At 38.7% G+C, this 24,236-nt stretch overlaps 1 protein-coding gene across 1 annotated transcript in view; it reads right to left on the bottom strand.

Annotated features, from left to right (window-relative positions):
- LOC132238850 (potassium voltage-gated channel subfamily H member 7) overlaps window positions 1-24,236 on the bottom strand; it is a 146,774-nt gene that overhangs the window by 65,967 nt on the left and 56,571 nt on the right. The window contains exon 4 of the mRNA XM_059704878.1: window positions 3,228-3,653. Coding sequence (XP_059560861.1) covers window positions 3,228-3,653 — 426 coding nt within the window. The remainder of the gene's footprint in view (window positions 1-3,227; window positions 3,654-24,236) is intronic.

Below are 24,236 nucleotides of genomic sequence, written 5' to 3'. Positions count from 1 at the left end.
ACATCCCTTTAAGCTGGCAGTCAGACATCCCTCTTGCAGTCTGGGGCTCTTGCAGTCTGGGATCCCTCGCTCCTTACCGCCTGCCTGCAGTGGAGGCGGGAGAGACTCCTATGACTGCCACTCCACTCATCAGCTGTGATCCTGGCTTCTGAGCATAGGGACAGTGGCAGGAGCCTCACCTGCCTCTGAGGCAGTGCTAAGGAGCAGCAAGCCCAGCTTCTGGCTGAGCGGCACTCCCACAGGGGGAGCACACTGACCACCAGGGGGCAGCTCCTGCATTGAGCATCTGTCTCCTGGTGGTTAATATGCATTGTAGCGACCAGACATTTCTGCCATCCTGTCAATTTACACATTAGCCTTTTATTATATAGGATTCTAGCAAGAGGAGGCCCTACTCACATCCTGTTAATTTCAGAAGCCACATTAGTTTGGCTTATGGCTAATATCCAATTAATATTAATGAACATGGAATTGATATGCTCAATGACTTATGTTCAGTCCTCATGCTTTATGTATTTATAGCATTTGACACCCTCACCTTGAATTGCACTTTACTTCCAGTAGAGTGAGGTAGGTAAAAGTCCTATAATGCCGAAAGCAGTCTCCAGTAACAACAAAAATGTTGTGTTCTACATACAGTCATTTGTAAAGCTAAAAATAAATTTATAGCTACTGAGCCTTGAAACTAGGTTTTACATATAAAAATAAATTCAGTTTTGCCCATTTTAATATTCATTACATTTTCCAGGAATTTAGCCACCATGTAAATTGAGATATGATTAATTTGTTTAGTTAGGACATTTACTAAGAGTTGTTTAATGTTTCAGAACATTATACCTTCAATGACAAGAGGTCTTGTGGTGTGGTATTTGTGTACTGTGTGATATGTAGCATGGTTATATCAGTAACCTATATATGTATCCGATATAATAAAAGGTAATATGCAAATTGTCCCCTCGACCGAGAGTTCGACCTGAGTTCAACAGGGGCTGGGGCTGGCCTGCCAACCACCTGGGGCCCCTTTCCCTGGTCGTCCCTGCCCCTGATAGGCCACACACACCCCAATCGGGGGTAGGGTCAGCACACCAACCACTCATGACTCCTTCCCCCAGCACACCTGGCCTGATTGGCCCCAATCAGGCCTGGCTGGCCAGATCCCACCTGTGCACGAATTCGTGCAGCAGGCCTCTAGTATATGTATAAGTGTACTATATACATGTATACATCTGTAGTTATCACAGTCACAGTGTTTCTAGGTGTGTATAAATGTTAAAATGCTTATATATGCATAACTACCTGTATATATACACATATATACATATATAAGCACATGTATATATATTCAACCCTTATGTTAAAATGCAAATATAAAGAAAATATTTAGTTAAATATTTAATTTATTGTTTAAATATGGACTTCCTCATTATAAATACGTATAGTATTTAGTAACTTCATTATATCATTTAATATAGATATGCCTGAAGCATTTATATATTTAATTAGGTATTTTATTAGAAACATTTCATTTATTTCTCCTTTATAGTAAGGATAGAAATTATATATTATATTTGTAAAATTGTGTGTTAAAAGATGATATTATCTATGACTTTTATTTAATGACCAGAGGCCTGGTGCACAAGATTTATGCACTGGGGGTTGGGGGTTCCCTCAGCCTGGCCTGTGCCCTCTTGCAGTCTAGGACCCCTTGGGGGATGTCCACCTGCTGACTTAGGCCTGATACCCCCGGGGTCAGGCCTTAGCCGGCAGTCAGACATCCCTCTTGCAGTCTGGGGCTCTTACAGTCCTGGAGCCCTCACTTCTTACTGCCTGCCTGTAGCAGAGGCAGGAGAGGTTCCCACCACTGCCGCTGCACTTGCCAGCCATGAGTGGGGCTTCTGGCTGAGTGGCACTCCCCCTGTGGGAGCACACTGACCACCAGGGGGCAGCTCCTGCATTGAGCATCTGCTCCCTGGTGGTCAGTGCACGTCATAGTGACCGGTCATTCTGCTGTTTGGTCAATTTGCATATTAGCCTTTTACTATATAGGATAAAAAAGGGGGAATTATAATAAGATATTTATTATATTGGGTCTGATAGAGCTGGGAATCAATACTTTATAGTTCCATGCCTCTAATGGGCTTCTCCTCTAACTAGCATGATCTTCCTACCCTTTCTACCTGTAAAACTTCTACCGGTAATCTGGAACTCCCCTTTCCATGCTCACATGTCCCCTTGTCCACAGCACTATGAAAACATGTCTCAGACAGTACTTTTTCTATTCATCTGCTGCTCTCCCACTGCAGACTGCAACCTCCCAGACAGTGTGGTCCTTGTCTCACTCTTTCCTGTAAACTTGGCACATAGTAGGTTCTCAATAGATGCTTACAGAATGAATGAACCCATTTGAAAATCTGACTAAAGTTACGAACTCTGTATTCAGAAAATGTACTACACATACACCTACCAACTTTCCACCCAGTTTCCAGCGTTCTAAGGTATTGGGAACACAAGAAGTATTTTCCAACCTAGATATTATTAAAGAGAAAGCTTTGGAACAAGACACTTCAGAAAATGCCTCTTCCACATAATTTGAACACAAAACAAGTAAACCTCTTCTCTCTCAAATCACAATTTTGAGTGAAGAAAAGAACATCTTTGCCTTTGACAGTTTTATACTCATGGATTAACATGTAGTGATTTTATACCCTGGGAATGTGCTATGTGCTATGAAACACTGTTGTTTTTTTTTTTAAATATATTTTATTGATTTTTTACAGAGAGGAAGGGAGAAGGCTAGAGAGTTAGAAACATCGATGAGAGAGAAACATCGATCAGCCGCCTCCTGCACATTCCCCACTGGGGATGTGCCGCAACCAAGGTACATGCCCTTGACCGGAATCGAACCTGGGACCCTTGAGTCCGCAGGCCGACACTCTATCCACTGAGCCAAACTGGCCAGGGCTGAAACACTGTTTTATTGTTTAAGTTTGGTTAAAGGTAAATAATCTTTAGTATCTCTTAGCAAAAATAGAAAGAATTGTAAATTATTTGCAATGGCAAAATGGTTCCATTTCATGTTATAGCATTTTCAATTGAAAATGAATTTTACCAGTGAGATTCGGGGAGTTTGTAAAGCAACCAGGTACTTTACTTTTTTGCAGTTAAAAAATAGATTCACTTTTATACCTGCAATCTTTCAGAAAGTAAGATGCTTACGCTGCTCTTACCTCATCAGAACCAGATCCAAAAATCAGCAAGTCGAAAGGAATCGCTGCCACCATGTCAATCAGGAACCAGCCTTTGAAGTAGTGGATCGCTATTTTGGCGGGGTCACTTACCACTTCCTCATTCTGATTTACATAAGTAGTTCTGAAGTTTATTAGAATATCTATGATGAACATAATATCCACAATCAAGTCTACCACATTCAAAGGGCTGCAAGAGTAGCCACATTCTCGCCGCTTCTGCTCCTCTCTGTCATTGAGGAGGAAGGCTGCCGAGTAGGGGGTGAATATAGCCGTGTATATGACCAACAGCAGGATAAGCCAGTCCCAGACGGCCTTGAAGGGACTGTAGTGCAATATTGTAAACTTGTTGATGCGCGGCGTCTGCAGTTTGTATTCTGGCAGGACGTCTGCTCCTAAGGAGAGAACCTGAATATAGAAAAGAAAAATATACACCATATAAAAAAGCCATTATTTAATCCCCACACCTATACAAATATTAAGGTAATTAAATAGCAAAACCTATTAGAAAGGGTTCACGTAATGGAATGCATACATTGTAAAGTGATATTTGAGGAAGCCCGTATAAGTCCCTAACTTCAGAAACCTCCTTGGTGTTTTTGATAAATATTATTTTCACTGAAAAACATGAGATAACAAGTAATGGTTACCAGTTCCTTTGGAACATACTACTTGTCAGAAAGAAAACACATAGCTTTTTTTTTTTTGCTTGTTTGTTTGTTTATTTTTTAAGAAAACCATGCAATCAGTTTGATACATGAGTAATTCAGTTTTCAAACCCAAGAAAGGATTGGCTGTAATGAATAGATGCAGTCTACTTGGTTCCAGGATCACGTTCATAGTCTGGGACAAATAGACTTTCACTTGAACTTCTCCATCACATTTAGAGAATCGTGAAGAGAGAATTGTGCAAGGGGATGTTTAGAAGAATAACCTGGAAATGTTGCAGAATTCTTACATATCGAGTGCTCAAACTCTAAGATTTATTCTACTTAGTAAGGCACTGAGTAGACTAAAATAGTTCATTTTTTTAGAGTTTTAGGTTATCTGAAAAAAAAAAATGAGTTAAACTTGAATTGTGACTTTACCCAGTAGGAAAGTTCATGTGTTTGTGATTTTAAACCAAATTTTAAGAACAAATGTAAAATAAAATATTAGCTACCCAGAAAATGTAAATACATGTGTTTTCAAAAATTTTACATTTTGATGGATCCACAAATGGCACATAGAAGCATTTTTTAAAGGAGTGATGGGTTATAATTTTACCTTATGGATATCCCACATAAGTGTAATGGCTTTATTTCAAAATGAATCTCACTAAATAAATGTTCTTAGACTAGATTCTTCTAAACACAGCTAATAAATCATCAGCTTTGCAGCATGGCTCTCAGGAAATCCCATTAATTAGTCAAAGAGTGTTATTTCTGTGTTCTTAGTAATTCTATCCATGTATGTTTTAACTTAACTATAATAATAATCTATCTCAGACAAATTGCAACTTGCAATTTTATTTTTATTGTCATGCTTCTTACATCCCCACCCACATATAAGTTACTGTTCTATTTAAATAAAAAACTTTAGAAGTTAAATAACAACCTCACATGAGATACAGCATGACTTTTAAATATAACAGAAAGAGTTCAGTTAAAATAAGCAAAGCTCTTTTTAGATAATAGATAAAGTGATTTAACTAGCTTTGAAAAAAACAATAGAGAACCTAACTATTTTTCTCAGTCCAGAATAAAGTTGTATATGGAGGAAACAGGGCTTTAATTTAAGCTATTGTGAAAAGTGACAGGAATTAATTATTACTAAGAGAGAAATGTATAAAATAAAGTGATTTCACTATTTATTAAACACCAAAAATTCTCAGAATCCAAGATCTAAATCCATATCTATAGTTCTAGTGATATCTGACTTCCACAATCCAAATAGGAATGATGTTTAAATAATCTATCAATTCATAAGTGCAGATCGATAGCATGCAATCCTGTTATGCTTAGTACAGAAAAACAGTGTAAGATATTTTGGTCTGGAAAGAATGGATCATCTCTTATGGTGTCATTATGTAACGTCTCTTTCTCAAAAATCAGGACTACTCAGAATATAGAAAGTAAATCCAAAACCTTATTTTGGCTCTCAAAGTCATCTAAAATATGGACCCATTCTGTCTTTCCAGTTCCTTCTCTCATTATATTTCTCTATGCACACAGTGTCCTCTGGCAAGACAACTAAAATTTTTGAGCTGCTTCCCAAATTGCTAAATTCACAAATTTCTCTCATAAAAAAAGGTATGTAGTTTTTCAAAGAGAACCAGAAAAAAGTCATTTTTAAAGACAGGAATATATGTCTGAGCTTGCTCCCTGCTTTAGTGACCTGCTTCTGATATGAACCTCCCATGGGGGCAATCTAAATATTTGTTTTAGCAGAAGTTATACTACTTACATATAGCAACTTAGAGCTTCCCCTGAGAAGCAAAACTGTGGATGGAACTCTTTCCATTGCACATATGCAAAAATTGGAAAGGAAATAATATTACACGTAGAGTTAAAAGAAAGGCAGGGAGGTATGAAATAATGTGTTGTGGGTTAAGCTGCTTTATAATGTTGATGAATAAGATGCAAGGAAACAGTGGTAGAGGAGGGCAGTGAATAGGGACAGTGACAGGCTGTAGAAGATGTAATGCAACATGATAGTAATCTCAGACTTTCTCATTTAGGTCAGGGTTTCTCACACTTGAATAAAATATAGACTCCGTTTAAGGCTAAGATACTTATTGCAGAACCCTAATGATGATTTATAATATTTGAAATGATAATGTTAGGTAAATATGTACCAAAACAAAACTGGTTAAAACCTCTTAATATGACTGTTGTGGATTGAATTGTGTGCCCCCCAAAAGATATGCTGAAATCCTAATATCTGGTACCTCTGAATGTGACCTTACTTGAAAATAGGGTCTTTGTAGGTGTAATCAAGAAATATGAAGTCATGGTGGACTGGAGTGGGCCTTGAATTGGTGTCCTTACACAAAGAGGGAAATGTGGCTGCAGAGACACAGCCGTGTGACAATGGAGGCAGAGAGAGCTGCAAGCCAAGGACCACCAAGGGTTGATGGCAGCCACCAAAACCTGCAAGAAGAATATGGAACAGATTCTCCCTCAGAGCTTCCAGAAGAAACTGTAATTTTGGACTCCCAGCCCTCAGAGTAATTTCCATTGTTTTAAGCCACTCTGTGATATTTTACTATAGCAACTCTAGAAAACGAGTGCAATGACAAAAACATAAACAAATACATTATAGAAAAAAAATTGCAAAACTATCATCACTAATTTAATATTTTATATACCTGATTGCATTTTGACTATTATGTGTGGTTTGATCTAACAGATAAACTATTTTTCTCTGTTCTAACGCAAAGTGCCTTTTTGTATTAACGTGTTATCAAAATGATATCACAAAATTAAAAAATTGTATTACCATTATAGGGTAATTTAATCGAATTCTTAATTCAAATTTCATTCATAATAGTTGTTTAAAACCAATTTTAAAGGTGTTACTTGATACTGTACAAAAGTTTTTTGTTTACTTGAAGTTTAATTTTGCTTTGGAGCAATATTGAATTATACATTAATTATCTAATTAAATTATTTCTGGAACTAGGTTCAGAAAGGAAGTTCATTTGCAATATTCAAATGTATCTATTGATACCAAACCATTGAAATTTGGTATATATAACAATGGAACATGTTTTGAAAATGCATTTGTAGCAACTGGCATGGTACTAAAAGTTATGGTACAAATTCTTTTGATTTCTGAAAGGCCATGCCATCTACACTAATAAAAGAGAAACATGGTAATTGGCATACGACCGCTACCCTTCCCATTGGCTAATCAGCGAGATATGCAAATTAACTGTCAGCCAAGATGGCGCCGGCAGCCAGGCAGCTGAGAACAGGAGGCTTGGTTGCCCCAGCAATGGAGGAAGCCAAGGTTCCCCGTCTGCAGCTGCGGGGCTCTGAGCTCCTGAAGCAACAACTCCAAAAGATACAATGTTTCAATTATAGAAGCTAAAAGATGGCGGTTAATTTGCATACTCAGGCTCCAAGTGGTGGAGCGAAGCCAAACAGCCCTGAAGCGGCAGGGCAGAGAGGCCTCCCGGTCCTGGGATCAGTGGAGCCGAGAGGCCTCAGGACCCTGGGATCAGCGGAGCCGAGAGGCCTCCCGGCCCCGTGATCAGCGGAGCCGAGAGGCCTCCAGGCCCCGGGATGAGAGGAGCCGAGAGACGACCCAGCCCTGTGCTCAGCGGAGCCGAGAGGCCTCAGGACCCTGGGATCAGCGGAGCAGCGAGGCCTCCCAGCACCGGGATCAGTGTGACAGGGGGCAGCGACCAAACCCCTGATCGCCCTGCAGGCTCTGGGTGTGACAGGGTGCGGAGCCCCAACCCTCTGATCGGCCCTGCTCTGTGCGTGACGGGGGAGCTCCCCAACCCCCTGATGGGCCCTGCTCTGTGTGTGACAGGGTACGGAGCCCCAACCCCCGATGGGCCCTGCTCTGTGTGTGACAGGGGGTGGCGCCGCAACCTCCCTATCGACCCTGCCTTAAGTGTGACAGGGGGCGGTGCCCCAACCCCCCAATCGGCCCTGCTCTGAGCCCGACCAGGGGCTGCACCTAGGGATTGGGCCTGCCCTCTGCCACCCGGGAGCAGGCCTAAGCCAGCAGGTCATTATCTCCCGATGGGTCCCAGACTGCGAGAGGGCACAGGCCGGGCTGAGGGACCTCCTCTCCCCACCCTGAGTGCACAAATTTTGTGCACCGGGCCTCTAGTTTTTATATATTATTCAATTCTTTCATGACTTTTATCAGCCAATTATATAGCATGCTTTAGTGTCATGCGGTCTCATTGTAAACCCCAAAATAGTCCTAGGCACTGAGCCAGGTCAGATGGCAGTACTCTGTTATTAAGTGATTATCTTATTGATTCAAAAGATTATTATATTATTTTAGCTTTTCACCAAGATACAGTAATTTTTAAGGTTTTCCAGGAGAACTAGAAAGAAGTTCCATATGCTCTTTGCATAATATATGGAGCATATAGAATTTTCCCATATGATCTCTTTAGTAGGATAGGATGATGTCTTATGTATATGCTCAGTACTCCCAAGAGACATGTGGAAATACTCAGTCCTCTTAAGGTCCAGCTCTGGAATTGGCACAGCATCACTTCTGCCATAATTTACTGGCCGAAGCAGTCACAGGCTATCCAAGATTCAGGAACGTGGAAGGTTAGCCTTCACCTCTTGGCAGGAAATGACATACATGGGAAAGAGAAGAATTCAACTGTGGCCACAGGAATTGCTGACAATTATTGTTCTTAGGTGTGATGATAATATCATGGTTATGTCTTTTTTTAAATAGTCCTCATCTTTCAGGGATTCACAGGGAAATATTTATGAGTAAAATTATATAGTATTTGGGGTTTTCTTCAATATCACCCAGAATGGGAGAAGATAACAGGGAGAGAGTGTCTGCTTGTATGCAACAATATCAACTGTATATTGATTTTATTGAAACTGGGTGATGGGTATGTATAGGTATCTCTAGTTTCATAATATGTTTAAACATTTTCACAATAAGAAGTTAAAAAAAGTTCTAGCATCTCAGCCAGAAAGGTTTAAGATATTTGAGGAAGTAATTTCTTGATGGAAAATAAAGAAATAGGTCTACAAACATCACAGAAGTTCGCACCTATCAAAATTGAGTTGGTTCTGTATCAGGTAAGTTTGGATTCTTGTTTATACAGAAGAATGGGTACTTTGCTCTCTGCACATCTAATTCATATGATGCTGACCGTTATTCAACAACACAGACTACACACAATCCCTATTTTGCCTACCCTCCAACTGTTTGCCTTCATATTTCCATCATATTGGGGCAAATCACACTTACAAGAAAGTAATTGGACAGGCTAAATCTTCAGATGCTCATCCCTCTCAGCATACTTAGCTACATTGTTCAACAAGTTGGGTTAAAATATAGACACTTTTCAGAAACTCATAAGGTTAGGCCTCTTATTGAGAAACAGTGTTCTCATATTCAAAGCTTTCATTCTAGTTTGATATAGGAGGTATGTTTTTGCATTTCCCCCATAAAACTACCACTGAATGCAATGTATATGTTGTAATATCATTTTTGTAAAGATTTGCATTAGATATTATTTTTATAATTTATTTCTAGAAAATAATTGAGTTCTCTTGAGGAATCAAAGTTTTCATCTCTCTTTCATTTTAAAAACTGACAGTGAATAACTTATTTCATTAATTGCAGTTTCTTTTTGCTTTCTTGCAGAAAACTATATGAGTTCGGAATTTTAGTACAATTATTTATGTTGTTTTAATAGTTCTATTTCCATTTTAATAGTCTAAATGCATATATATGTTATAATGTCACCTTATACTTCTTTGGAAATAGGAAAAATGTATAAGTCATAGTCCCAAGTAAGTTTATTAATCAAAAAAAGACTTTGGAGTGCTGTTAGAAATAAAATATTAGATAGGTAAATATTTGTTTTAAAAACATGAATAGGATTTTAAGGGGTTCATGATTAAAAAGTAAAAGGCAGCTACACAGTCTATTAACTTTTCGTAAGAGAGCCAACTTCTCCTACACATTTGGGAAGTAAGATACTTTAGAAAGATAAAACATGATTAATTAAACTTTGATAAGGCTTTTCTTTTTTTTATATATGTTTTTATTGATTTTTAGGGAGAGAGGAAGGGAGAGGGACAGAGAGATAGAAATATCAATGAGAGAGAATCATTAATTGCTCAGCTGCCTCCTGCACACCCCTTACTGGGCTTTGAGCCTGGACCCCAGGCATGTGCCCTGACCAGAAATCGAAGCAGTGACCTCTTGGTTCATGGGTCGACACTCATCCACTGAGCCATACCAGTTGGGCAATAGACTTTTCTTTTAAGGAAGAGAGAGAGAGAGAGAGAGAGAGAGAAGAAAGAAAAAAAGGAAGGAAGGAAGGGAGGGAGGGAGGGAGGAAGGAAGAGGGGTTAAAACTCACTGTACTAAAAAAGGGGGAACTATATGATCTTCAGAAAAAAAATATTTATATTTTCTCTTTCCTGAAACCACCAATTAAATTTACAGTTTAATACAGTCTAAAATATTGTTCTCTTTACCAAATATAATTTTCCTAGTTGCTAGCACACTGCTATTTGTTTAACCTCTAATTGCTAAGTGTTATATACAACAAAAATCTATATATGAAACAACACTATTTATTCAATGAAGATCTACTGTGAAAATTTTGTGGGAACACCAGTATTAATAACTACTCTTCTCTTCAGAAAAGTGCAGTAGGGAACGATTAAGTCTTCCAAAAGATTATATGACATTCTGGCAGCTGTTAAAGCCATGCTGAGGTGTTGGTAGAGACTGCTCATCTGTTATTTATCCTTTATTCGGGACTCACAGTTAACTAATAGGCTAGCGGTATTTTTAACTATTGGGAAGAGCAGTATGTAACAAAATGAATCAGGTAAAACATATAGCATCTGGAAAGATTTAGAATCCCTGGCTTTTCAGCAGATGATTTGAGAAATACAGCAAAGCCTGAGTAATTATTGCAACAGGCAGCCCCACTGAAGATTACCCAGATATTTAAATTAAAAGATGAAAGGGATTCACACAATAAATCAAATCTGTCACAAAGGAAGTTTTAAATAAATAAAATATTAAAATTAGACTGTAGAATCACTGCAGCATTCTACATTGAAATAACTTTCTAAGGCTTCAATTAAAGTAGAAATTTAGTCATTTGTGTGTATGTGCACATCTGTGTATGCATGGATGTTTAATAAGTCGGGAAGATTGTATGATTTTGTAAATATCAGAGTCAAGCGGGTTCAGCTAAATGTCAGGTTTAGTGTCTTGTATGTGCTGTATACGCTAATCTAAAAATGCTGACTTCTTAATATATGTGACTCAGTATAAGAGAAAGAGGTTAGATCATATCTCAAACATTTATAATATTTATACATTACTTAAAATATATACATATTAAAAAATTAAACTCTTGCCCTGATTGAACCAAGAGGTCATGGTTCAATTCCTGCTCAGGGCACATGCCTGCTTAGCTCATCAATGCTTTATCTTGGAGAAATAGGATTGTTAATACTGACTCTCTTTATTTTAGTCACCAGGTCCAGTGTTAAATTCTGACATTCAATTTTCTCAGTGGCTCTTTGAGATCATCATTATTATCTATATTTTTATAGACGAGAAAACTGACTCAGAGAAACTAAAATAATTTACCTGAGGTCTCAGAGACAAATATAATATGATCAACCATAAAATTCCCTAACCTTATTGAATGCCTTGATTTTTTTTTACTGAAGACTGGATGGGCATTATCTCATTATATTACAGGTTTACAATGTAAGTGCTTGCTGTAGGTTGAATTGTGTCCCCCACCAAAATATATGCTCTATTCTAAATCCTAGGACCTGTGAATGTCACCTTATTTGAAAATAGGATCTTTGCAGATGTAATCAACTTAAGATGAGGTAGGTTATACTCAGTGGGTTGAAGAGGGCCCTATACAAAGAGGGAAGAGACAGAGACAGACACACAGAAAGAATGACACATAACAATGGAGATAGAAATAGGAGTGATGTGTCTATAAGGCAAGGAACACCAAGACTTCCAGCAACACAGAAACTCAGAGGAAGGCAGGAAACTGATTTTCCTCTGTAGGCTTCACAGAACATGCCCCAGCTAATGGCTTGATTTCACACTTTTATCCTCCAGAGTGTTGAGAGAATAAACTTCTGTTTTTTTTAAGCCTCTCAGTTTCAATTCATTTCATTATGGGGATAAAGCCTACGTTTTCTTATTGCACATGCTGTTTCTAGAAAAATAATTTATTTTATAAGGATCTGTGTAAAACTTTCATAGTGATAAAACCATTTTTAATAAAATTCTAATCACATAAGTCAAAATAGTGAATAAAGAGAATTATGCAGAATCACTTCATTTTTTATAAATCTTTATTGTTGAAAGTATTACATATGTCCCTTTCTCCCCCATTGCCTCTTCCCCTTTCCCCACCAAGCGTTCACCACTCTATTATCTGTGTCTATGGGTTATGCATATGCACATATGAGTTCATTGGTTGATCTCTCCCCCCATCTCCCCCACTCAAATCACTTCTTGCCATGAGCCTCAATGCTACTTGTTGGGATGGACACACAGATGTAGGACATAGGGAGAACAGAATAGCAACGTTAGATGGCCATGATGGGCACCCAAAATAAAGACAATTTCCACTAATTAGAAATGCATAATCTGTCCAATATTGCTGCATAGGCTAGAGACTCTGGGCTGAGATGGCCCTGTTACATATCCCAGCTCTGCCGTGGCCCATTCAAAAAATCTCCCTGAGCAGCAGATTCCTTAGCAGCAACATGAGGACAGCAATACCTACACCACAAGCCACAGTGTGCTAGGTAAGATCACACATGTATAAAGTTTATAGAGAACCCCTGTCTTACCCTAAACACCCCATAAGTGAATACTACTATTATAATTTTAGGCACATTTAACTTGACCAACTCAAAATTAAATTATAAATAACACTGAATGTCAATTGTAATTATTGACTGAACCCAATTCTCTGATGTGACCTTTGGATTAAGTCAATCATGCAAAGAAAGATAGCCAAAGACAGATAATTATGGTTCGTGGTTTTGCTGGTAAGATAAAAGTTTTTCTTTGATTATGAACATCTTAGTTATACTATGTTGGCTCGTGGGTTATTTGTCAAGTAGCGATTTAAGGGATCAACCATTTTTAAAAAGCTCTCCAACACTTTGCAAAGACCCAGTTTAAGCAAAGAATAACATATTTCTTCATAAAAGCATGGGTCCTGGAACTAGGGAACAGTTAGTTAATCGGGTTAGAATGGCTATGATAAAAAATAACTGCCAATCTGATGGGTGGTTGGAGAAAATTACTTTTGAGCATCTTCTGAGAATACATGAATTTCTCAATTTTTCTGCAAGTAATAAAATGGCATTTCTTTAAAATGAATTCAGTAAGTATTTACGGAGTTCCTGTCCACTTTACAATTTGAGTATATTTTCCAAGGGTCCTGTAGAAATTTATATATATATATATATATATATATATATATATATATATATATATATATATCCATAGAGATGATATCTGAGGTTCTGCAGTTTTATTATTTTATCTAACACACATTGTTTGCTCAATTACAATAAATTAGTGTGATTTTACTATGTTTGCATCTTCTAAAGGTCAAGGATTATTGTGTTTTAAAGGCAGAAATAGGCAACACTCTCCATGAAAATTCCAGGATGATAGGGAAATGTAAATGTGTGTATATGTGTGTGAGCAAATAGAATTGTCTACCATGGTGTATTATTCCGGGATATATGGGTGGGCTTTTATTAACTCCTCAGTCACCTATGACCTACAATGAGGTAAAAATCTTGACTTAGGGCCTAAATTTCTCTGAATCCCTTAGAGCCACAAACACGGAGAGAGAGAGAGAGAGAGAGAGAGAGAGAGAGAGAGAGAGAGAGAGAGAGAGAGAGAGAGAGAGGCAAAAGAGTAAGAATAAGAGATGAGTAAGAATAAGAGATGTTTAGAGACAAAGTGAAGCATAAAGTCATGGGGGTGGCATTGTAGGAAATGAGCTCAAAGTTACAGTAAAGTCAGAGATGGCATCTTGACTGACTAAAGCACAGAGGCACTGTTTCTCCATTACTGATAGTTTTTTCTTCCTGAGTATTTACAAGGTAGATGGTGTGCTTTGCTTTTAAATAACTTGGCTTCAAGAACAGTTTCTCCTTCCTGCTATATTTCAAAATGAGAACTGTCTTCTAGTTGAGGATTGAGTACATTCAGTTATAAGTAGCTTCAGCAAGTGTGTGACATTCCTATGAAATTTGTAGTTAATGAGTCTTGGTTTGCCTGTACTTTAGGATTAAGGATCAGTTAATAGTCTGTAAAATCTTATCTTAATTGCAGGAGCCCATTTAAGTAATTTCCTTTACTAAAAGCATCCGTGGAAGGCCACCCTTTGCCTCCCGGACTTGTTCTTTTCGGTGGCCTGTCAAGCTTCGTTTAGGACCCAGATTAGCAATAAACAGAAAAATGCCAGAATGTCTACAGGTCAATTCGACAAAACCATAAGAAGTAGAACACGATGTCTTCTACAGAGTCAGGTGTTAAATCACCGGTTTTGTTTCTTTTCTTCCTTCCTTTGTTTGCCCTTCCTCCATTCCTTCCAAAATGAAAAGGGTTAACAGATGCTAAACTTCTGCAAGAAGAAATTATAACTTAGGGTACAGAGCTGTTTACTGGGTTCTAAACTGCCTGATGGCCTCCACCAGTGTTTGCTCTATTTTTGCAGCTAGAACCATGCCATGTCCATTGCTGCCCACAGAGTAAGTACTCAATCCATATTTTCTATTGGACACTAGCCTATCACCCAAATAGTCACAAATGCATGAGAAGAAGAAGGTTTATTCCATGATAATTTATATTATTTTTTAAAAAATTCAAAAGGTCCTAAGAAAGATGTCTTGTTAAGACTCAGAAATAACCCTTATGTATGGCATGGGCAAGTTGATTACTAAAAAAACCTACATGCCTCTTTCATGTTCAAATAATAAAATTAAAACAAACAGCAGCAACAATCAAAATATTTAAAAAGAACATTCCATATTAAAAAATTACTGAATAAATAGTCAAAAATTACTTTTAATTATGATATATTAACTGTTCTTTTAAGAGAGAAAACAAACCAAATATTCCACTATAATCCATGATGGATCTTGGAATTAAATCTGACACTGATTCCATCATAGTCAAAAAAGAGTTATACCTAAACAATGGCTGGAAGTGTCATTGAGATAACTTTCTTTGATAACCAACTATCAATCACAGTCTACCTTTTAGTCATGCTGAAGAAATCTGAGTAGTGCATTCAAGAAAATCATCTTTGCTATTTTAAGGAACTTTAAAATAATGAGCATATGAATCATCTGAAGTAAATGAAAAAAAAATAAATATGGCATCCTCGATTATTCAGAAGACTTGACATAGAAACATAATTTTGTATCAAAGATTCATTGGCTTCCTAGTTTTGTTCATCACCTTGCAGGGATAACTCCCTAGGAGGCAATTATTCATAATTATAAATTGTCCTGAATTCCATTTTGGCTATTATACTTTTTATCTCATTAGACATTTTTTTACTTTGACATTTTTTTTGTGGGGAAAAAACAACTACTAAGATGTTTTTACTCCTATTCATGTTCCCGGGAGGGAGGCATGAATATGATAACACTTATCTGAAACAAAAAGTATGATGCAAGTGACACAGAACAAATAAAAATCAAGCCAGGTTGTGCCTCTTCATGATATCCTCTAGCCTAATAAATGTGTAATAATATGATTATGAATGACCACACCTCAATCTTCTTGACTTCTTTATTTTTTTAAAGATATATTTTATTGATCTTCTACAGAGAGGAAGGGAGAGGGATAGAGAGCCAGAAACATCCATGAGAGAGAAACATCCATCAGCCGCCTTCTGCACACCCCACACTGGGGATGTGCCCGCAACCAAGGTACATGCCCTTGACCGGAACCAAACCTGGGTCTCCTCAGTCCACAGGCCGACGCTCTAGACACTGAGCCAAACTGGTTAGGGCTTGACTTCTTTATTTTCACACCTTTAACATCTTATAGATAGATAAAATATGCCAATTTTTTCAAATACGGTTAAAAACTGTTATATTTACTCTCTTGTCAGAGATACATATAAATAGCAAATGACATGTATTATTTCCTTTCAGATTTTTTATCCAATTTTTACATGGTAAATAGGCACAACGTCTAGCATAACTAATTTCATAACAAACCCTTCTTACTAATTTTGCCTTATTGGTACATTGTTTAAGTCTTTCATACGTAGAGTAGCCACTGAACTCCATTTTCTATTGGTTTCTAAATCAGTGGTCCCCCAACTCTTGGATTTTAGAGTTTGGTAAAACTAAAAAGAAATGGGTGTTTTGCGATATTTTCCACATTAGGAATGTTATGAAAAGCAGTCATCTTTCTCTACCACCATTATTTCCTAAAAGTATCCTATATAATAAAAGGTCAGAGGTATCACAACCAAAATGACCAGAGACCAGATGGCCCCACCCCCAAGCAAGCAGTTAGAGGCAATCAGGCAGGCAGACAGAGTGGTTAGGAGTGATCAGGTAGGCAGACGGCCCCTCACAGGGATGCCCCCCCGCCCCAGCAAAGAAAGAGAGAGGCCCAGGCCAGCCAAGCCATTGACCCAATCAAGCCTGTTGCCTAAAGAGGGAGGTCACTGGTGGCAGGAAAGGGGGAGCAGCGCTGCACAGGTGCCAAGTAGTGGCAGCAGCGGGGGTGGGGCCAGCTGCCTGTAGCCTGGGGAAAGAAAGCCTCTATAGGCCCTGATCTCAGGCCAGGCCTAGGGATCCTACCCGAGGGCTTCTGGATTGTGAGAGGGTGCAGGCTGGACTGAGGCACCTCCCCCCCCCCCGCCCCCCACCCAGTACACAAATTTTCATGCACCGGGCTTATAGTGTTAATACAAAAAATCAGAAAGGACAGAATCTTAAAATAAAAAGAAATCATTTTAAATAAGTTCAACTTTGTGAAATCTGGTTATGATGTTTCACCTTCCTTGCCATTTGTTGTGGACAGTTCAAATTGTGTCATCAGCAAGCACTTCTCTGGAGACCAGGGTTTTCAAATATTGCCACACTAATTATCTCAATTATAAAATACACAAGTTGAGTTAAGCTATCTCTAAAATCCCTCCTAGCCTTAACATACTCTAACAGTAATATGACTGTCACTGATTTTTTTATACTGTAAATTACTCTGATAGTCAAGGGTGGTTACTACATTTGTGACATTAAAACCAAGCTCTATTGTGAAAGGGAAAGTTTCCACTATATATATTTAATTTTTTAAAGCATAAGGATGTATCCTATATACTCATTTGATAGGCATTTGCCATGGTGGTGCAGGACTTGATGGTGGCAGGCCACTGAGCACTGAGGTTTATGTCCATGTCTATTTTGTATGTAATCCAACTGTTCTAGAGTAAAGGCTGCCTCAGGTCAATCATTTTGGTCATGAGGATATTATTCTGTACAGTAAGAATTCAGTGAGTCATGTTGAATAATAACATGTACTGTATCCTTGTTAATAGTATAAGTTGGACCTGACCATAGTTAACTGTGTATATTAACATTATACATTTATAAAAAATCCACTAAGTATCATGTAAATGTGCATCCTGCCATGCAGTCATGGATCTCCTTATCCCATTTTTATCTTTTTCCCTTTGCATTTTTAAGTAGCTATGGACCTAGAGGAGACACCTATTTTCTAAGATGATTTACTGTCTACCATTTAACTATTTTTCAAATCCACATTTAAGATTTCCTTTTTATACAGGTTTTCTTTAAACTAAACCTCTGAAGGTAATCAGAATTAACACAGCATTGCACAAAATCAAACCTAACATCTCATTAGTGTGCTCTCTTGTCTTTGTTTAATTGACCACATCTACATCCTTGTCACTATAAGCTCAATGGTTAGAGGCTATGCTTATAACTGTGATACAAGTGAGTGTATAAATATAATATCTGTATATCTGTATTCACACACACACACACACACACACACACAAATATCTATGTTGGTATGTTGGCTAGAAGTCTGAAAATGGGAAGGGAGAGACACTATGTAAAATGTGCTAGGAAATTATTGCCTGTCAATAATGTATCATGAAAGAAACTCAGAAGACATAAAAAACACATTTCTATAGTTCACTATACATGTTGTAGATCAAGACTGTTTAATTCTGTAGTGAGCCAGCAGCATTCAGGCTGCTATTACTTTACTGTAACTAGGTCAGGTTCCTCCTTCATTTTGAGGACTCATAATGGGCTTTAAGTGATTGCCATTCAGGTAAAATACTCAAGATTATTGCAGTAACAGTAATTTTGGAAAAAGTTAATTGGGTGCTAACATTATAAATAAGTTGTTGTGAGGAGAGGTGATTCTAATATATTAAATGTCATACAGTGTAATAGTGAATGATTTTGAAGGGAGAAATGATCACTGACAAACGATGAGATGCATTATTTTATCAACCTTTGCTTATGTCTGCTCTTTAGAGAAGGAGGTGAATTATCATGAGCAGCATGTCATTTCCAAGTAATTCTGTTTGACTTCAGCATGGATTTTAGTTCCTTCCTATGACAGTGGGAGGCTTTCTTCTGGGAATTCACATGGTATTAAAAAAGAACAAGAAAAAAAATTTATAGCCTAAAGCCTCCCACACTGACTAAGGAGCTGGCAAGCTAGGTAAGTTTCCTGTCTTTGGGGAAGAGGTTAGTAAGCAGAAGTCATCATGTTACAGAAAAGTTGGAAGAGATTCTTTCACCAAAACTTGTGAAATCAATAATGTCAACTGATATCTATATCTAATACACCGTGCTCCATCAGCTGGTGAACTTGTACATTTAAGTGCCAGGAGCCAATTCAGTTGGTTACTTATGTGTTTTGATGCTCACACCTCTTTGTCCTTTCCACCTTGGAGTAAACAAACCACCTGGCAGTGGTGGGCTCAGCAGTGACCCCATTTAAATGTGTTTGGTTATGAATCTTAGCACCTGGGTACCTTAATTGGAAGAGTGTGATTGTTGGCTGCTGATACACTCCAAATTTAAATTAGAGAAAAAAAATCAGCAGAAATCTTAAAGCATTAAAATAATTGGACACCAAAAATGTAAATAAAGTACCAATACAATCTGACCTTTGCATTTGTGTTAAGGAATATAAAACTATTAAACCAACACAACTAAAATTTGTTCATTATCTACTTTGCAGCTAGCTATTCCAAATTATGCAAGATTATCAACTAAACTAGAGGCCTGATGCATGAAAATTCATGCACTGGAGAGGGGTCCCTCAGCCTGGCCTGCCCTCTCTCACAGTCCGTGAGCCCTCAGGGATGGGAGATGACCTGACGATCAGGGGAAGGCGATGCCCCATCACACCTCTGCTGCTGTCACTGCCAGCAGTGCAAGCCTTGGCTGGCCCTGGTTACCTGAGCCTCCGGCAGCCCTGGGTGGCTGGGGAGCTGAAGGGACTGCGGGATCTCCGGAAGCAGGCCACGCACCTGCCTCCTTGGCTGGGCTAAGGGGTCTGGGCGCCGCCATCTTTGAGGGCAGGGCAGTCAATTAGCATATTCCCTCCTTATTGGCTGTGGGCGCTGCCATCTTTGCAATGGTGTGAGGGTCAATTAGCATATTCCCTCTTTATTAGATAGGTATCTTGGCAGAAGAATTTAATTTACATGTCCTATTATATATTTTGGACAAGATATTTATTCTTTATTATAATATATTTGAAAAGTTAAGGTGGCACATGATGACTAAATACTGCTGTATTTTATTTTATATTGAAAAAAAATCAAGTCTTACGGACTCATATAAGATAACACATATGACAGCAAAAACGTATTTTAATAGCTAAAATTTCAGGAAGCACTGACTGAACAATGACCAACTTAGATCCAATAGCAGAAGTGCTGCCAGAGGTGGTCCCTACACGCAGGTGCTTTTGAACTAACCTGGAGAATGAACATGTAAACTAATAATTTACACGTGATGTACCAAGGGCCAGGCAAGCAGGATCTGTCAGCTACTGTGCAGCCATCTAGGGATGCTTGACAAGGGTGCCATGTGAGTAAATCTTAATGGTTAACTGGGATTCTCCCATCGCCCCCCCCCCGCCCCCCCGTTAGAAATAAGATGCGTTCCAGGGAGTCCACAACACTACTAAAGCCTGGAAACATATTCATCAAGATCATTCAGAGGGACAAGGTCTTCAAGCTTTTTTATGTATGAGGACTACTGGAAGCTTGTCAAAATGCTGATTTCTGCCCTCAGCCCTCTGAGTCCAGAGGAGCCTTGGGAATCTGAATTTAAACAAGCATCTAGAGGTAATTCAAAGCAGTTAGTCTCCTGAGTATATATTTGTGTGTATGTGGATGTGTGTACTTGTGGTGCATTATTAGGTGTGTATGTGTTTATGTGTGTATGTTTTTGAGAGTGGGCAAAAGAAGCAGGGTATGTGGGGAGGGTGTGGATTAAGAGGTCTGTGGGGAGTAGGTTGTATGCAGTTTTAAATGCCTGACTGAGAAGTTTGGCTTGTGAAGAAATACAGCTGTTATGAAGTTGTAAACTTCAAAATCCCAAATAATGGGAAGCCAGTGAAAGAAAGATTGACTCTTATCTAAATTGTATCTTAAGAACTGTGAGTGAAGAAAAGCATGTTCTTTGATCTAAACAACTCTTGTTTGGGTGTCAGTCTTTTCAAAGCCACACTTGAAATAATCTTATGGAACCAGGAGCTGGGAGTGAAGGGATCAGTAACGGAGGTGAGAAGTAGTATCAAGAAATGGAGAGGAAAAAAGACCGCATCAGAAATCTCTCAAATAATTAATTCATTAAATCATTCCACCCACTTGTTTTGGGGACCTACTATGTGCCAGGAACTGAGCAAGACTCTATATGTACAGAAATACAGTCATCTTTCTCTTGAGGCAATCAGATTTTAATAGGGCCATAGAGCAATAAATAGACCATGATAATACAGCAGTGTAATATGTATGATAATAGAGTTAGGCATGTGAGCTGTGGGAGTATAAGAAGGGCCACCGGACCCAGAATTGTGGGGTGTGTGTGTGTGTGTGTGTGTGTGTGTGTGTGTGTGTGTGAAGGTTTCCTGGAGGAAAACTGAACTTTCTGAATTGAGTATTTAAGCATAAATATAAATTCTTCAGCTAAAGAAGAATAGGGAAAGGCTGTTCAGGTGAAGGAGACCATCCTGTAAGAGGTCAAAATTGCCTTCCCACTGTAGGTTGTTATAGTTGCAGAGAAATAGGGGAAGTTATAATAACAACCTCCCCTTACTGAGGTCTTACCACGCCCTAGATAGTGTGCCACAAGCTGCACAAGGATTGCCTTCCTTAATTATCACAAAATCCTAAAATGTAGGTATTATTATTGTTTCAACTTTCAATGAGGAAACTGAAGTTTTGTGAGGTTAATAAACTTTCCCCAAGGCATAAAACTGATAAATTGTGGAGCCAGGATTTGAACCCAGGCAGCCTGTCTTTAGAGCCCATGACCTTAAAGACCATTTAATACTGCCTTTATGCCCTATATAAAGGGTGTCCCAAAATTCACACAAGATTTGAATTTTGCGTGAGCATTAGCAACAACAACAACAAAAATAAAAGCCTAACTTTACTTGGTTTATTGAATCAGATTCTCATATCTGTTGCCCTTTGATTTCAATCCCTTCAATTTGATAAGCATTACCAAGTACCAATGATGGCCCAGGAGCAGGGACAATGAAGACTAATGAAGACCACGGCTTTGCGTATGTGTCAGCAAATCTGTGGAGGCCATTTACCCGATGTGCTATTCTATACATAACCCTATACTGTATTCTTTATGAATCAATAAAATATTTACAACTTTTAAATTATAAACCTGTTTTTTCTATCAAAATTACTTCTTGCGTGAATTTTGGGACACCCTTTATAAACGGTCTTGTATGTCATATTAAGAAGCTTAGACATTCTCTTGAGGACAACTAGCAGTTGTTAAACAAATAATCAGATTTTCAGTTTTTAAAGACCACTTTGCCACAGCAAGTGTTGTTTGATTGGAGGAGACACAATCTGGCTCTGGGACTAACTAGAGGTGGTTGCTATAATTTTTCAGAGAGACATGCTGAGGTTTGAACAAAGATTGTCCCTCACTGTGGAAGGCAGCCTCTGTAATGGCTCCCGGTGATTTCTGCCTCCTGGATTTCAGTGTCGCGGTGTAATCCCTTCCCCTTGAGTGTAGAGTGGGTTTATTGACTTGCTTCTAACGGTTAGAATTTGTCAGATGTGATGGGAAGTCACCCTCAGTTTTAGGTTATACCAAGACTGTGACTTCAGTCTTCCATGCGCACCCTCTCCCTCCCTTGGACTGCTGCTCTGGAGGAAGCCAGCTGCCATGGTGTGAGGCAGCCCCACGCAGAGGCTCAGAAGCCAGCCACAGCCCCTCGAGTGAACTTGGAAGTTAATCCCTCGCTAGCCTGGCCTTGAGATGACTGCAGCCATGGCTGTCACCTTACTGCAGTCATGGCCGTCACCTTACTGCAGCCTTGAGAAAGACCTTTAATAGGAACCACCTAGCTAAGCCTCTCCTTGACTCCTGACCCACAGAAGCTGTGAAAGGAGAAGTGCTTGTTGTCTACAGTCACTATGATTTGGAGTGATTTGTTACTCAACAATAGAAAACTATCACCCTAATCATCATATATACCACAAGCCCCTGGAGACACTTGGCATATATGTGGCAGGTTGACACTGTTTAATGATGTCATTTGTGTACAGAATACTATGTTGGAGGCTTTTTTCTGGGAGAATATTAGTACCTCTAATTGACAGGAAAGCCTTGAAAAAACTCTACTTACCTTATAATAATCTGTTTTTGTCTATGTTTCTCACAAAATATGTTTTTGGTAATTTTAGTATCATTTTGGAACCTCTAATTGACAGGAAAGCCCTGACAAATTCTAACTGCCTTATAATAATCTGTTTTTGTCTATGTTTCTCACGAAATATTTTTTTGGTAATTTCAGTATCATTTTGGAAGACCTGATAGTGGACCCTCATTGCCACTAACGTGGCACGAGGTAAGATAATGGAACTTGCATTCCCAGTCTGTACTCAGATTGCCCCTCACTCTGGATATTAAGCCAGCTCTTTATCCACCATCTGGGTGTACAGAAGAAACCATGTGTATTATGACATAGTTGCTATTGCATCACGCACAGTATAGCCAAGTAGGTGACTGTTGAGTATACAGCGAATGCTTTTTGACACGGGTGAGATTGTGATGCAGACCTATAGCCGAATTTCGCAACTATATGGGATATTTAAAACTCTTAAATAACTGCCTCTCATTATGTATTCTCCCCTACATAGCTGACAAAGGAGAAGGCAAATTTAAAATGGAGTCCTTGAAGGCCCCCCACCCCCACCCCTGAGGTGTACTTGCTCAGCTCCGGAGTCAGGGGCTGTGTGCATACAGTTGGCTCAGATGAGCTGGCACCCTTGAAACAGAGCAGCTGCACTGAACAATTACCAGGCTCTGACTGAGAACATTTCCCGTGGGGGACAAAGAGCCAGCTGGGCATTGCTGGTGCTTGTCTGGTGGATGTTTGTTAGTTTGTGTGAACACTCAGATTCCCTGGGCAGCATTCAGTGGGTGAGAGAATTCAGTCTAGAATACATTAACCCAGAAAACGGCTACTGGCGAAGACCCTCTTGTGGGGGCAGTGTGTGCCTTCAGCAAGCAAGTTGGCAAGCCTAGGCCAGAACATTAAGAACTTGGATGAGGCCCCTGAAGCTTGGCATCTCATTAAAGGAGTCTGGCACCCATTAATGAAATTCAATCTATCAAGCTTTAGCTTTCTCAATGTAACCTGCTGAAATAATGTCCTTAAACTTTCTGGTCAAAATTACACTAGAACTTTACACTGGAATATAAAGATTACAGAATATATTCATTATACCAGGGGCTGTATCTAAATATTAATATTTGCAAAGATTGCTCTCAGATAAGATCACCTCAAAGCACCTTAATACACTCAGTAATTCAGAAAAACTCATTATCTTGAAACTATCATTTACTTTGTGATGAAGAGAGATGCTGAAATGAGGTGATTTTTATAGCAGCTTTTTTTTATCTTTAATGTAATGTATATTTAAAATGAAGGTTATGAATCTTAAACTAATGAAGGGTTTTCTTAACACTTCAT

This window comes from Myotis daubentonii, chromosome 7 (assembly GCF_963259705.1).
Source record: "Myotis daubentonii chromosome 7, mMyoDau2.1, whole genome shotgun sequence".
NCBI classification, from domain to species: domain Eukaryota; kingdom Metazoa; phylum Chordata; class Mammalia; order Chiroptera; family Vespertilionidae; genus Myotis; species Myotis daubentonii.
The sequence above is the reverse complement of the archived record's forward strand: the minus strand, read 5'-3'. Positions and strand labels throughout refer to the sequence as shown.